This window comes from Branchiostoma floridae, chromosome 5 (genome assembly GCF_000003815.2).
Source record: "Branchiostoma floridae strain S238N-H82 chromosome 5, Bfl_VNyyK, whole genome shotgun sequence".
Taxonomy (NCBI): Eukaryota; Metazoa; Chordata; class Leptocardii; order Amphioxiformes; family Branchiostomatidae; genus Branchiostoma; species Branchiostoma floridae.
Window position 1 is genome coordinate 11,510,831 of NC_049983.1, and position 15,638 is coordinate 11,526,468.

Sequence of the window (15,638 nt, forward strand, 5' to 3'; positions counted from 1 at the left end):
AACCAACGTGGAACGGGGCCTTCTGATTGGTCCGCGGCGCCTGGCTATATGATAATATGATATTAATACTTTATCTTTCTTGATGATGGTTGATTATAACACATTTTTATTAAAAGATATCCAAGGTTCTCATATTTTGGTAGCGTGCACGTGTATGCCAGTGCCTTCGGTGCTTATGTACCCATAATGTAAAGACTGCTTTGGGCCATATGCTGTGAAAGGTTCATAGTCTCAGTAGTACTATAAGTACTTTTATTGTGTGAATAGATCATTATACCTCCCATCTGCTGCTCAGGTCCCACTGGTCTCTGGGCGTGGCCTCCAGACTCCTCCCTCAGGTAGAGGCAGTTCTGAAGCAACAGACCTCAACACGACTGGCTGCAAGGTGATTAGGCACCTTCCTCTTCTGATGGATCATTTTCATAACTCACTTCTGGCTTGTTAAAAACTATCAGGATCTTCCTTCAATACGTGTTAGACATCCGGTAGTAATGTATGCCAAATAGCAATTATTCAAGCAACTGGACATGATATCCAGTTGCTTGAGTATTTATTTGGCATATCAGTATCTTCTGGAAACCCTCTAGAAAGGTCACCAGCTAATTTATGTACACCCCCCGATTAATACAAAGTTAGTTTATATCAGGCTGTTACATGTGTATATCAGTTATGTTTTGACACCAATACAAATGTTAATCATGCTTTAAGATTACATCTTATGCACACCCAGTAGCAAACTGTTGCAGTTCAGGATTTTCAATATTTTCTCTTGAAAGTCGTTGCTTTCAGTTACAATTTTATCGTTTGTACACTCTATTCACATTTAGTGCATTCACAACAGCAACTTTCACACAGCCATAAATATGTAAAACTTCTTGTTTATTTTGTACAGTGCTTTACAAACTGTGCAGCGTGTGCTGGTACTTGTTCTGGACCGGCTGGGTACAGAGATGCATCCAGAAAAAAATGGTAAATTCTGTGATGTCTTTATCCTCTGTAACAAACAGTACCCAAAATACCTTTTGTAACTTTTGATAGAAAGATCCACAGTGATGCATGACGTAGAATTTTAGCAAAATATGTCTTTATATCAATATCTAATGTTACACTCTATGTGTGCCCATATACTGGTAGAATGAGTTCAGCTTTCTGTTTTGGTAGTGAGCTACCACTCAGTGCATAGTGAAGTAGACCTAGATCAGGGCAACCTAGTCTATAGCCAGAGCAAAACGAAACCCTTTAAGCTGATTGGTCAATTTCGTAAACTCAGGATAGAGCGCCCTGCACTAGGGAGGCACAGAAAAGGTATAAAAGGAGGAGTGGTCCGATCTCTGTCATTCTTGAGAAAGACATATTACAGTCGAAACCGGTAGAATACCGTCGTCTCTGAGCTGTCATTTTCCCAAGCTACGAATGATGTTTTGGCAGTGAGAGTTATAATAATAAAACTGTCCTATCATAACGTTCACCCCTGCCATTGTCCAGGTGAGGTATCGTTACGTGATGCGGAGGCACAACAGGTGTGCTGGACAACACTGCACAGCATCCACCAGGCAGTCCTACAGCTGATGCCTGATGGGATACCTTCCCAGGAGGTGGAAAATGATGCTGAGTGTCATCAGCTACTGACATCCATCAAGGCGCTCCTCAACCCCTTTATTGTCCCTGTGTCATCTGTTTAAAAGAGATGTGAAAAGTGATGATGTAACAAATTAGACATTATACAGTGTAGGAGAGTTCAGGCTTCTGTAAAACAGTTGCACTCAAATTTCAGCCTTGACATCTGGGCAGAATACACAGAAAACTTTGGACAATGGAGACAATATATAGACATTTTTTTTAACAGTGGACAGTTATTTTTTTCAATAGTGTCACCTGATAAGGATGACTGAACTGAACTGAACTGGACAGTTGGATAAGTGTGACATTATTGGACGTGTTAATGCAGCAAACTGATTTTTTTAATACTATCAACATGCAGTCATTTGATATCATACCTTCCACATAAAATTGCAGCTACTCTTTGGTCAAGTGTCAAATTTTAAGGAAATGTGTGCAATTTCCATATATCTATAGTGAAGTAAGATTTTTTACTCATCCTTGACTGGCTATGGCTATTTTAGAAGGTCAGGGCAAGGTAGCAATTAGATTATCAAAATGTAATGTTTTTATGGAGCATCAAAGTGTGCAGTTTTTACAAGCACTTTGATATTGATTTGCAATAAAATATTGTTGCAGTTAATGTAAGTTTTAGATACTGATCATAAAACCACTGTAATATAATGACATAATTGTGACATATGACATAGTCATCATATTACTGTATATTCATGTATATCATCATAATCATCTAAGCTAATAATCTAAGCAAATAGACATTTTTCTGTTACATTGTAAATTACAGCTACTCAGCATTTGGTTCGTAAGAAAAAGTGTAAATTATCAAATGTTTTATCATGGTAATTACAAAGTTGGTGCAAGTTAACTGGTTTTTGCCAATACAATTGGCATGACAACCTTTTTTGTGTTTTATTTATCAGCAAGCAATGACAACTACATTTTGCCCTAAATATCAATGATAGTTGTAACAAATCCATCTGCATTTTAAAAAATAAACTGGAGAATCAGCCTGTTTTTATTTTTCTAGACCTGATTTTTACCAGGTTCCACATCGGTTTACTTGCCCATATTGTTGTTTGTATGACAAGTACATGTACACAAAGAGACATCCCATCTTGCCTTCCTATACCATGTACCTCCGCAAGGTTCATTTGAAATTGTTCTGGCATTTACATGATTAAAAATGTGGTACCATCAGAACAAGATGGATGTCGTTTTTCTACAGTGTCAGAAGGCGCCAGAATAGTTGATCTTGGGGTTTGCAGTTATCAGACTGAGTAATTATTTTGTATTTCAATGAATGTAAGCAACAGTCCACTCACTTAACCTATATTTTTAATCATCAGATTACATAATGCTTGTATGGACCAAAACGTCTCACATGTTTGCTAGAAAACTATTTCGGCAGATTCAGAAGAAGGGAAGCTTGAAATCATCTTTTCCCTTCCTCACTTACTTTTGTTCCTCTTCAGGACAGCTGACATCAGCAACTTGTGAAACAACTGCAATCACCTGCAAGAAGTACAGTTAAGTTGCACAGTGACAATAATTTACTGTAATTTTTCATTTGTTAACGGTAAATCTTAGTGCCTTACATGGTTGCTATTCAACTTCTAAAATTTCATCATCACGGTTATTTGATCACCCATACGAGCGATCGCGATGATGTCACGGTGACGCAGTGGTAGGCAAAAAGCAGGTGTTTGGCAAAATATTGATTTACATATTAACCAGTAATTTAATCTGGAAATTGAATATCAATTTCTAATCCTATCTGCTGACGTCCTGGTAGGCACCAGCCATCGAATACCCCGGATATAAACAACAACAGCGATCCCTCGTATGAGGCCAGCTAGAAAAAATGTTCCTGTAACTAAAATTTAATGCTGTGAGCTCCCCTCCCCCTACCTTTAAAATTACCAAACACAGTACATGTATCAAATGGATTTACAGTAGCCCAATAGCAAAAGATCAACTAAAGCTGACATGAAGTTAGTTAAATGTAGTTTAAATTGCCACATCAGGACAACTGCAGCATGATATCTAAAGGGAAGCTTTGAAAGCTTAGTTTGGGTCTCAGGACGAGCAATGAAAGCACATTTCCCATGCCTTTAAATTTATTACTTTGTTAAAAAAAAAATCTTTGTTTCTTTCAGAACACTACAAGCAATCATATATGGTATATCATTGTAGCCCTGCTAGTTCTATTAAGGTAAAGCCACTTAAAGCCAGGACAAAAAAAAATCTTTGTGTCTGTTACAAATACCTGTTCAGCTGCCCTGTTGCCAGCCCAGACTGCACCTTCCATACTGCCATATCCACACGTGGCTGACTCCACCCCAGCTAGGAACACTCTGCCTGTAGGGTCATACCTACACCTGCAATGTGGGGTAAATCACAACTATCATCTGTCAATGTACACTTTCAGGTCAAATACTCTATGACAACAATATTAAACCCTTCTCCTATACGGTCTAACAGACCATTTCATACAGCTTTCTGATCTTCAACCTAATCACACCACTTGGAACTACTTTCCCAAGTGGTCTCACATTGCTTTCCAGAACCATGTACCAAACCATGTACCATTACCCATTTCAATCTGGAGATACAGTGCCAGAAAAACCCCACGCACACACAAAAGGCAAGCTGCAGTGTCAAGTTCAAACACCAGGAGGTCCAAAATCAAACCTGAGTGTCAGCCAACCACCACCAACCCATGTACCAAAAATCATCGAAATCCCAAGATTGGTTCTTGAGATATAGCACCGGATATGTCCCTTCCATACACTTTCATGCTACTACCTGTTTAGTTAAAAAAAGAAACAGGAATTTGACATTGGTACAAATATAAATCATCACTCTATAACCATCCTGCCTTTGGAACACCAAACAGCACACTGACGCTGAAGTTACCGTCCAAACATTCTGTCACAGGTAAGGACACCAGGTGGGAAATATGCACCAAAACCTCCTCCAATGTACTCTTCTTCATTCCAGTTCTTCTCCACATAATCTAGAGGCTGTTAAAAGAAGTATACATTATAAAATCATAATTATATGCAGATGCTCAATATAGTAAAATATTTTTATTCTTCCAAATTGCCTTAGAAATAAATGACACCTTCTAGACAGTATAAATGATTATTCCATATCTTTCTATCATTCCACAACTATGAGGTCTGAGATAAGCACAGTACAACATACTCCCATGAGATCAAGTGTTTTTTTTTTGTAGAAAGCATAATGTTACCTGCATCGCTTCTGATTCAGAAGTGAAAGCTCTGGCCAAGCACTGACAGAAGGCATTTTTCCTGTATACAGAAAACAAGTATCGTAGTACATGTATTACAGAAATGCATCATCCTGCAAAAACAAAAATTCCTGCAATGTTCAGAAGTATGACATTTTCTATTATAGGAAAAGTAAATGGCTTGGCATGGTATGAAAGGTAAACAAATCAGGGGACATTAAATCTCAATCTTAAGTGACATGTCTCATTTTAATGCATTAAATTTTGCGTTTTCCACACTTGGATTTCGATACTGACTCCGTTATTATGAATCATTTTTTTTACACTCTTCTTACCTTTGTTGTTTAGTCATCTCTTTTGCTTCAGTAGCCTTTCTACCTGTTATAAACCTGTAGATGGAACAAAACATTTCAAGGGCTGGAAGAATTAAAGTGATCATTACAATGTGATCAACAAGCTTTCAAGTCCAGACAGAAATATGAAGAACATTTGGGACTCGATCACAAAATAATCAGGTAAACTTCAGATCACACAAGGTATTATCAAAAAATCAACAAAATCAATGATAGGCCTCAAATCAAAACAAGGCAGCCTACGCTGTGAATGCTGGGAACTTGTTTCCAGGAAGAGTGTCGTCAAAGCCATATATAAAAGGGCATCCTGGGTAATCTGTGAACAGCTGCACTCCTTCACAAGCAAAGACAAAAGGCAGTAAAACTTAGTGACTACAATGATTAGACAATAAATTGAGCTTTAAAATCAGATTACTATTAGCAAAATAGACACTGGAAGATAAATCCCTTCTTACGTATTAGGCCATCAAAATCTGCATTGAAATGTAAGGCTTCAAGATAAAGGAATGAAACTGGAATCATAAGTATTGTATATGTGCTAACACTGATTCCATTGTGCATAGGAGTTGCACGCATATAAAGGCAATGTGATTCAACATTAATTTTGACTGGTACAAATTTGAGTCCCTAAATGACATTATATTAGCATGAGGAAAGAAATTGCATGGTTTTGTACAGTGTTTACTTCTCATCCAAATGTAAGCTTCACCTACTTCCATTTCCCCAGAAGTTAGTCTTGTAGTACAGAGTGCATTTGCAGACATGGCCCATGGTGATGTGGTGGAAGGCCTCGGGTAAGGCTGGGGAGAGGCTAATCTTACTGTAACATGGAGGAGGGACAGCCAGGACTACAGCTTTAGCCTGGGGAAAACATCAGTGTGAAGTCAGACAGTGTCAAGTTATATCTTATGAAATACGGACTCTTATGAAAGATTTTTGTGTGTTCTATTGGTTATTTAAAGGCTGTAAAATTTTCAGCTCACTCCTCTTTGATCAAAGGAGTATGGCAGACAAAAATGCAACTGGCTGACCTTCCAAGTAGCCTTGTTGCTGGCCACCAGAACTCCATCCTCTACATTTGTGACCTTGGTGACAGGGCAGTTCAAGGTCACCCTGTCCCCCAGCTGTTCCACCAGGACCTTACAAAGATTCTGCATCCCTCCGTTTACCCTGTACTGGGAATGGAATTAGACAAAAAAGTAATTCTAAAAGTATATGATAAGAAATGCTTAAGTATTATGTAAACTTTGTAACAATGGTAACAGTAGCATTCCTGTCTATACTAGCCATACAAAGATAGCTTACATACATTATAGAGAGGCTATCTCAAATGCTCATTAAGTTGAAATGTTATATGAGTCATCAACATTCAGAACACTATCTGCTTCCTATAGCCTATAGGAACAGCCTAAAATCCAGTCTTGTTAGCTTATTAAGTCCCACCGCCACCTCGCGGAAGACAACAACTGTTGGAAGCAGACTTTAGCTAGACGGGATTCCGGGACAAGTGTTTTGATATATATCATAGCATTTGGTTTAATCTTGGACTGTATTACCTCCCCATCACTGGCTGCAGCAGGGTTGACCAGTGTGGCCCACCTCCCCCCTCCTGTCTGTCCCACCAACCACAGGAACCACAACATGGACACTTCCTCCGGCTCTGCACATGCCAACACACGTACAAACGCATCTGTGATCCTCCGCACTGACCTAAACAAACACAGGAAGGAGAATCACATCATCTAGAGGCTGCCTATGATATCTTCTTTTCTAAATGTTGTGACTCTAAGATTTGTACCAGGTTATAAAAGCATAACTATGTCCAGATTCAAGTGTTTGCTTGCTTGTGTGCAAGTCTCTTGATGATCAAAATGATGTAAAATTTATATCTAAATCCAGTCAGAAACATGCTTAAAGAGAGTCGTATTGTATGATATAAGTAAAAGTAAAAGGGGATGATTCCAGCTCACTTGAACCATACAGTCCTGTCAAAGAAGTCCTTCATGGTGCAGGAGTCCCATTCCTGTGCTGACGGAGCCTCCCAGGGCTCTTCTGGGGGAATCTGAGAAACAAAGGTGTTAAAATGTAGAATAATATGTATCTGTCCATGGTACTGAAGATGTTATAATGATGTTATAACAGATAATGTAGACAGTAGCTGACTAACCTGGTTAGCCAGCCTGTCCATGGTACTGAAGATGTTATAATGATGTTATAACAGATACTGTAGACCCTGACTAACCTGGTTAGCCAGCCTGTCCATGGTACTGAAGATGTTATAATGATGTTATAACAGATACTGTAGACCCTGACTAACCTGGTTAGCCAGCCTGTCCATGGTACTGAAGACGTTATAATGATGTTATAACAGATACTGTAGATCCTGACTAACCTGGTTAGCCAGCCTGTCCATGGTACTGAAGATGTTATTATGATGTTATAACAGATACTGTAGACCCTGACTAACCTGGTTAGCCAGCCTGTCCATGGTACTGAAGACGTTATAATGGTCCAGTCTAACCAGAGGGTTCCACGTGGGTAGAGACGTAGGGGTGAACCTCCACACACCATCCTGTAACAAGACATCAATGATATGATACAGGTTGTATAAAACTACCGGTAGTTCAAGTTATGGCAATGAAATTGATTTTCTTGTCTATGGAATGGTACCCTTGCCTGGAGTGTTTTAATACTTGCCTCTGTGACATACACAGTTTGACCAGGAGGCTGTTGCCAGACCTTCACTCCAACATCCTTCATCAGCTGCCATAACATGGACTGCGCAGGGACACAGAGAGATGCACCCTGGTCTGACACCATGCCCAACTCTGGATTCTGTAGAACAGAGATACATACGAGAGTCACGTTTATTGCACAATGATTGCATCAGGTACAATGTATGGTATATAACAAATGTCGAGCAATTAAGTTTTTCTATAACATGTATAACTAACAACTACAAGCTATATGATGAAATTAAGTGCTATGGAGAGCAGAGGCAATACAAAGTGTCCTGGGGAACAGTAACATTCCAAACATGCCTGTGGACTCTCCCATTCCTGTGGCCACATACCTATGCAATTCCTAGAATTATTGCAGACTGCACACAATACTATAACATTAGGCTCGCTCCTGTGGTGTTGCCAAAAATAATGAAATGCATAAAAGTCGTACCTCTAAGGTGAACGTCCTACCCCCAACCCGACCAGACGCTTCCACAACAGCCACGTCCAAGCCATGTTTATGGAGCAGCCTGGCAGCTGTCAAACCTGAGACAAGAAACAAAACTCGATATTTCAGTTTCAATCATCATATTGACTTTGTACAATATGTGAAATAGCATCATGAGTGTGGAAACTTTGCCCTCCTTTCCTCTTTACTTCCGGAACAGTGAAATACGTGTAACTCACTGGCTAGTATGGCTAAAAAAAGTTAAAATCCAGGAATAGGAAATGATTGATTCAACTGGACGCGACGACGGCGAAGCCTCCATAATTATAGTCCTGTACGATAATGTTAGATGCCATGACTGGGTAGCTTGGGTCACTATCTATTCCCTCACCGCTCAGTCCAGCTCCAACCACGACAACGTCACAACTGTGTTCCGTCATTACAACAGACAACACTCCAATGGCCCTACCGCACGTAATGGGCGGCGTGCAATTCACACGACCGATGACCTTTCCACTTTCCCCCGGGATCAGATATCTGTTACCCAAGGAGGTTAATGTCCTCATGGTCATTGGTTTACCAAATGGTGCTATCAGTTCAGCTACTCGGATGAGCCATGAACATTTCTTCGTTATGAAGCCATTTTCCTTTTACTTACTGCATTGCGATATAAGGAATGGGCTGGCCTTGGCTATAAAGAGCTAAAAAAAGAAAAAGAGAGGGACTTTGGAGCCTAATAAATTGTGTATTCTACAAAATGAACACACGTTAATGCTCTTCTTGCTGTCATTACATGCCATCTTCACATTGTTTGATGTCTACCCAGAAATTTAATTATAACGAATACAAGCCATTTGAATAGGCGATCAGTAATGCTTTCTTTAAAACGACCCGTTTTAATGTGTGTGTTTTTTTTTTCGAAAGTATGTTAAGGTTTCTACTACATCCGTTACGAATTTTTAAAAATCATGTAATCAGTTGTATCTCTGTTACGGCTATAATGATTTGATGACATCGGCTGAAATTTATTTTCAAGCAACTGAAAGTTGCCGCCCGGGCAATTAACTTTCAGTTGCTTAAAAATAAATTTCAGCCGTTGCGTAAATCGTACATAGCAGCTGTAAAATAAGTAAATATATGCCAAATATTGCAAAAACATATATCGAAAAACGTATACCGTATGCCACAGAATCAAAAAAAAAAATGTGAAGGAAAAAAATTAATAACCTATTGTTCGGTATACAACATTCCGTGCGTTCGGTCATTTGTTCAACCTTCCTGACCACTTAGATTTCATAATGAAAGCAACTTTTTGTCAAATTACTAGCCCCCTTATGACCTCAATGCAAGATGACCTACAGGCTGATTTGCTGAATGAATAGACGCTCGACGCACCCCTCCATTGAAAAGCTTTGTCCCGTGTTGACTCATTGATTTTTGTTTAGCCTAGCCACTGCCTTAAAAACCACGGTACTCAACTGCACTTAGTTTTGACGTCAGTTTGTTTTTGGCCACTTTAGCAAATGCCAAACACTTGTTAGCTTTTAAACAAGCTTTCCTTTGCCAGATTAGGGATTACGGTATTTGTGTCCTTTTTGTGGCGGTGTTTTAAACAAGGATGCACTTGGTAATGACCTTACTCGTTTAACGGACTAGTACACATCTTGTTGATCTATATCTTACAACTGGTTATACGTTAGGGGAGCTTTTGACAAGTTTACTTTGACCTACTGTTGACTGAAAAGGTTCCATGTGAATTTAGTGGATTACATTCCAAAAGATAGATACACTTTCCCTGATCTGTACCTTATTTGTAAGGTAAACAAAAAATAAAGTTTTCCATTCTATCATCACAGTGCAATGAATCGGGATGGGTTATGCTTGACCACGCGCCGCAGAGCAGACGCCACATCAATTTCCCTTGTAATCTATCGATCTCCAGTCAGACTGTTACAAGCTTTGATAGCGACTTTTTTTTTCGCTAGCTAGCTACCAAAAACCGATCACTCCGATGTGACCACGAGAAAACAAAAGCGAAGGTTGATTAGAAATCAAAAGTCCCCCCCCCCCACACACACACAAGCACACACCCTGATGAAATATGAAAGATTCTGATGCTGACCTGAACATTTAAATCCAGTTGAACAAAACGTGGCGTGACGTACATAAGCAGTTCACAAGGGCTCAAGCTGACCGTTCGTCAAGGGCAGTGCACACAACAACTAAACTCAAACAGGACCACCAACTGTGTAAATCTAGGATCCTCCTAAGGCTGACTGAGAAAAAGAGCTGTGTCCCAAAATCAACCCGGATGTCCCACAGCAGAGGGAACATTTCCAGGTGAGCGTCGATACTCACGCGCTTTGGTACATAGGTTGGCTTACCGAAGGGCACCCTACTCAAAACACCACAGGTATGTCACCGTACATGTATTTGATTACTCAAGTATGTTCAATGCACGATAGACGTGATTGAATTATTTGTGATATCAGCAGACTTCCAAAATGACTTTTGTCGGCAAACTTCTAAACATGCATCTGGCTTTGGGACAAATGTCATCATAGTTTTCATTTACATGTGCGTGTGTCTTAATAAATGGTTGTTTGCATTTAGCGTTGTACAGTACACAGAAACGACGGGGCTCAGATTACGCCTTCCAGGAAGGGTTAGTTCTTTGCAATGATAAAAGACACGTATTGTTTTTTTGAAATGATATACAGCTGTCATCTAACATTATTACGAGACCATATAAACTTCATCATGTCTTCACAGATATCACTTTTCCTGACAAGCGTAGACTAAAGTCAAGAATACGCAGTGGTCCATTCATTAAGTCAGACATCTTTCGATCCTATAAAGCCATGGCAACATGTGTATTTGTGACTGAAGAGTGATAACACAAGGATAAAACCATGAACCACTATTTCCATTGTGTATTTCTGTTCATTCAGGATTGATAATCACACATTAAGGCGACTCCTTGACTAGAACAACGTTTTCACAACTTCAAGTCACACTAAAAGGCAATCTATTATGTAACTACATTTGTATGTGATACAACAGATATTAGGATAACAGGATCTAGTATCAAATCCGATTTGAAAACGGATTTTTTGGACCTTAAGGAAAGTTCCTGTTTCTTTTTGGCATATCTTTTGTGGTTTACTTTATTTCCATGCCACAATTTGGCATAAATTTCAGGGAAAGCACAAGAAAAACAAGCTGAATTTATTACCAATGGAGTCAAACAATTGCTTCATATAATTGCTACATATATTGCTACATAATATGCATGATTCTTCAACCATCTTTGAGTGGATGGCAATGCTTACTAATGCTTAGGATGACCCATTGCCATCAATAGGAAAAGCTGTAACTTCACAACATTCTGCTTAATTGCTGTACCCAATTTCAGAATCATAAAGAAACACTTCAAGCCATTGTACATCAAGTATCTTGCATAATAAAGGAACAATGTAAGGTAGGTTTTTACAATCACATACAAAAACTCAGTCTTGAACAGAAAGTGGCAGAGATGAGGTCTGCATTTGCATAGCAGCGATAAAACAGTCAATCTTTGTTGTTAACAGCACTCTGTGAATATGAAAGACACTTACAACTATGCCAACAGTGCCAATGTGCACTTTCAATTATCCACAATCAGACTATAACATTTTATTCTGTGGAATGAACCAAATGCTCTCATGTCTTCATTATGTATTAGGTTTTGAGATACAATCAAGTACAATTCTTGGAAAATACAATCATGTTTAATACTATCTATTTCAAACAAAGACAGCCAACCATTACATTTCCATTTACAAGGCAGCTTTTACAAACCAATTGCACTTTTTCATTACATGATTGTGTAGTGTACACTACTCACAAGATAATGGCACAAAGCTGTGCAGTGATGTGAACAACTTTTACCAGTACATATACTACGTTTATTACTACCCTTAATTTCATTATACTGCAGTCATGATGATACTAATAATACATCTATTGCTTCAAGCTTAATTCATTTTACCTCATCATCTATTGTGATATTTGACCTTTTGTTTTTCACTGCAGAAATTTGGCTAAAATCAGTTTGGCTAAAGTTTTGCCTTGTTCAGTTTTTTATAATTTATTCAAAATGAACATAGCCTAGCAGGTAATGACTGTATTTGCTACATTGCTGACATGGTTTTGCCGTGTGGTTAACCTAGCTACATGACAGAACATGCCTCTCCCTCCTTGCCACCTGGAAGTTTTGGAACGCCGTGTTCGTCAAACTCGATTCCAGGTGCCATCTCTCCTACCAACTCCTTCGGTGGCTGACCTAAATCTTGCATCTTCTGCATCAAGTCCAACGTCTTCTCAAACCTCTTGGCCTTGACCTCCTCCGCGTCCGTCTCTGCTTCCGACTCGAACTCACCACAGATCTGCTTCATGAGTTCAAACTGCTGGGAATATTTCTGGTTGTCTTCCTGTGATAGTTTGGACTTGTTCTGTTCCAGCCAGTCGGGGTATTTCTGACAGATGTCCTTCAGGGAGGGGTACAACACTTCCTTGGAGAGGAGGTTTTTCATCATGGTTTGCATCATGGGAAGGAGGTCTGTGGCACCCGCGCCCTCCGCTGTGCCTTCTGACCCCAGCCCAAGGTCGGACATGGCCTTGAGAAGGTCATCCTCTGTGAGGGGGTTGTTCTGGAGCTCCTCTGCATTCTGTGCCATACTCTGGAGGGTCTGTGACAGAGAGCTGGCTAGTTCTGTGGTCCCACCTTCAGGGCTGGCTTCTGGTCCCTGTTGGAATGACAAATACATTGTCAGGACTAAGAAATCTTTTTCATCTTAGAAACTATCATATAAAAAGCATGGTTTTCTGTAAAAAGAACTGCTAAATCATCACAGATTACCTGCCATAAGTTTTTTAAATGGAACATACCTTAATTTCGAAACAGATGATATCTACAACTTGATCACGTGCTCATGCAAATGTGTGTATCATAATTTTGCTGTGCATCGATTCTTTAAAACATCAGTATCAAAGATGCTGTCATACTTGGTCTTTCCAATCATTTTCAATGTCCACTGGATATTCGCGAGCAAGCCTTGGGCAAGAAAGTGTATTTCTATTGCTCGTTTCTTAATCACTAGCTATAATTTTGCACCAAAGGTCACGCCCATTCCTCAAACACACCAACCTGTTCTATATCTGAAGCTTTGGCCGCAGCCTCCGCCAACTTAGAGAACTGAGCCATCAGCTGTGGGTTTTCTTCTTCTAGAGTCTTCATGGCCTTCTCGAACTCATCTGCGATCTGCCCGGCCAGCTCCTGTTCAAACACCTCGCTGAAAAGGGCTTCCTCGTCAGTTGGGAAGGATTCGCCTCCCGACTGGGGCTCACCCGCCCCTACTCCCGCGGGTTTCCCTCCGTCCGCGCCCGCCGCCTGGCCTTCTGCGGCCTTCCCCGCATCCTTGGTTTTGGCCTTGTCAAAATCTGACAGTGCACTGTCCAACAGATCGTCTAATTCTGGGTCGGGAACAGGATTTTCCACGGGCTGCGAAGCAGACGCACCATTTTCCGCCATCTTGGAACATTAGTGTGGGTCAAAGTTCAATCATGAGCCTGACTATACCAAATACAGTATTCTAAGGGGTGAGCAGGTTTGAAATGTTTGAAGATGGGTACAAGAGAGTCAAGAGATGAGCAAATAACGAACGAAGTCCATGAAAACACCATTTTCAGATCCATATCTTAGACTTACGTTTAAGGCTTCCTTGAGGAAAGTAATTTCTTGGCCATCCTTAGATTTTATCAAAGATAGCTGTTCTGTCAAACTAACGTTATATACCTGCAATAAAACACTATTATTCTTAAACGTTTTCTGATTTTGAATTTGAATTTGAATTTGAATCAGAATTTAAAGGTTCCGACCGTTTTTGATGTATTTTAGGCTGTTTTTATTAGACTTTATATTTTATCAGTCTTCTTTAACTTAATATGCTCACCAACCAATGATGCCATTTACTTACTCTCCAAGCAGAGGTTAGGCTCCGGCTGTTTTTCTAACGTTTTTTTTAGTCGTTTTTATCGGGCTTTCTATTTTTCTATTTTATCTTGCTGTGTCAAAACCTAACATTTGGCTGGCGTACTTCAAGAAAAATGACAAAAATAGAAAGCCCGATAAAAACGACTAAAAAAACGCTTAAAAAACGGCCGGAGCCTAACCTCTGCTTGGAGAGTACCGTTTACTAGTAATACGATCATTTGAAAGAAATGCTGGCTTTTTGGTTGATGGACGGAAACAATTCAAAATAGAAAGACTGATCAAACGCATAGAAATACGTCCAAAACAAACTAGAACACTCACTGAGAGCAAGGAGGTTATATCTATATAGAGATATAACCTCCTTGCTGAGAGGCTAACGTTTAATAGCACGCTGCTTGAAGAGTACTTTTAGGCTATCGAAATCGAGAACAATTGATGCCAGGATACAGACACATTCTTGCTTTTCTTTTGTCAACATATTGTCTTAGAATCGGTTAATATGCTGCTGAGATGGAAGTTACTGGTAGTCGGATGCCTGTTGCTGATTGGGGCTCTCCAGCTCTACACCAACGTAGACTTCCTACGCACCGGGCAGGACCAGAACCCACCCAACAATGTGAAACTAGGATTGACCTTCCCGATCATTGGGTATGACAACACACGGTTTGACTTCTAGCTTATGCGTTCACCATGCAGATCTTTAATGTATGGATCGAGTTATCGTTGTTTTCCGATATTTCATTAATTTGATCTAAGATACGATCATATGGCCACCCCAAGAATGTTACTAAGAAAGTTACATCAATAAATGCAGACGTAACGTTATAGTACTAGTGTCTTCGAACTTTTTATCTCAAAGCTGACTTGAGTGGCATTCCATCCGTTTATAAACATACCGTTATCCCTTTGAATGAATCCGATGCTTCTCGGTTTTGTATTATGGTGGTATCTCACTGCACTTGGGGCACCGGTGCGGCACTGCGGGGTTCGTACATGACTCAATGCATTTCAGATATAAAGAACGAATTTTCTTACGTTTTGTGTATTTTGTTGTCTTCTAAGTCATACTTTTACGTATTATGCAATATCTAAATTACTTTTAAAAAATCGACGAAATAACGCAACAGCGCCGCAGTAAACGAACACCGCAGTGCCGCACCCGTGCCTCAAGTGCAGTGAGATACCACCTTTACCAGCCCCGTGTCAA

The 15,638-nt window shown here is 39.8% G+C and overlaps 3 protein-coding genes across 5 annotated transcripts in view; 1 reads left to right on the forward strand and 2 right to left on the reverse strand.

The window, feature by feature from the left end:
* The window catches only part of LOC118415813, a gene marked incomplete in the record, with an annotated part of 28,013 nt that extends 25,193 nt beyond the window's left edge, over window positions 1–2,820 (forward strand). Inside the window, 2 exon segments of the mRNA XM_035820642.1 lie at window positions 893–969; window positions 1,486–2,820. Of these exon segments, the coding sequence (XP_035676535.1) occupies window positions 893–969; window positions 1,486–1,682 (274 nt within the window).
* LOC118415815 (amine oxidase [flavin-containing] A-like) lies at window positions 861–8,978 on the reverse strand. Of its 3 annotated transcripts, none has more exons than XM_035820645.1 (15): window positions 8,789–8,978; window positions 8,401–8,495; window positions 7,924–8,061; window positions 7,694–7,798; window positions 7,197–7,288; window positions 6,783–6,936; window positions 6,258–6,401; window positions 5,940–6,087; window positions 5,470–5,560; window positions 5,209–5,262; window positions 4,874–4,934; window positions 4,537–4,643; window positions 3,887–3,998; window positions 3,077–3,132; window positions 861–1,674 (listed from the first exon to the last, which is right to left on the reverse strand). In XM_035820645.1, exons 1-15 carry the CDS (start codon window positions 8,967–8,969, stop codon window positions 1,671–1,673), a joined length of 1,542 nt encoding a protein of 513 aa, XP_035676538.1. In that variant the 5' UTR covers window positions 8,970–8,978; the 3' UTR covers window positions 861–1,670. The 3 variants fall into 3 exon arrangements, with proteins under 3 accessions (XP_035676538.1, XP_035676537.1, XP_035676539.1); XM_035820644.1 differs by having other exon boundaries at window positions 3,057–3,132; XM_035820646.1 differs by lacking the exon at window positions 8,401–8,495 and having other exon boundaries at window positions 3,057–3,132; window positions 8,789–8,962.
* Window positions 8,979–11,252: 2,274 nt separating this feature from the next.
* Window positions 11,253–14,000, reverse strand: LOC118415945 (peroxisomal biogenesis factor 19-like). The gene is made up of 2 exons (XM_035820906.1): window positions 13,586–14,000; window positions 11,253–13,184 (listed from the first exon to the last, which is right to left on the reverse strand). The coding sequence occupies exons 1-2, from the start codon at window positions 13,967–13,969 to the stop codon at window positions 12,609–12,611; spliced, it is 960 nt and encodes a 319-aa protein (XP_035676799.1). The 5' UTR covers window positions 13,970–14,000; the 3' UTR covers window positions 11,253–12,608.
* Between the last annotated feature and the right edge of the window lie 1,638 nt (window positions 14,001–15,638).

Excerpts from the sequence above, each read along its gene's own strand:
- LOC118415945 (XM_035820906.1), bottom strand. The coding sequence starts at position 13,969 with ATGGCGGAAAATGGTGCGTCTGCTTCGCAGCCCGTGGAAAATCCTGTT. Across the intron at positions 13,185-13,585 it reads AAGCTTCAGATATAGAACAG|GGACCAGAAGCCAGCCCTGA; the intron begins GTTGGTGTGTTT and ends TCATTCCAACAG.
- LOC118415815 (XM_035820645.1), bottom strand. The coding sequence starts at position 8,969 with ATGACCATGAGGACATTAACCTCCTTGGGTAACAGATATCTGATCCCG. Across the intron at positions 6,402-6,782 it reads CTGCAGCCAGTGATGGGGAG|TACAGGGTAAACGGAGGGAT; the intron begins GTAATACAGTCC and ends TTCCATTCCCAG. Across the intron at positions 6,088-6,257 it reads GCAACAAGGCTACTTGGAAG|GCTAAAGCTGTAGTCCTGGC; the intron begins GTCAGCCAGTTG and ends TGTTTTCCCCAG.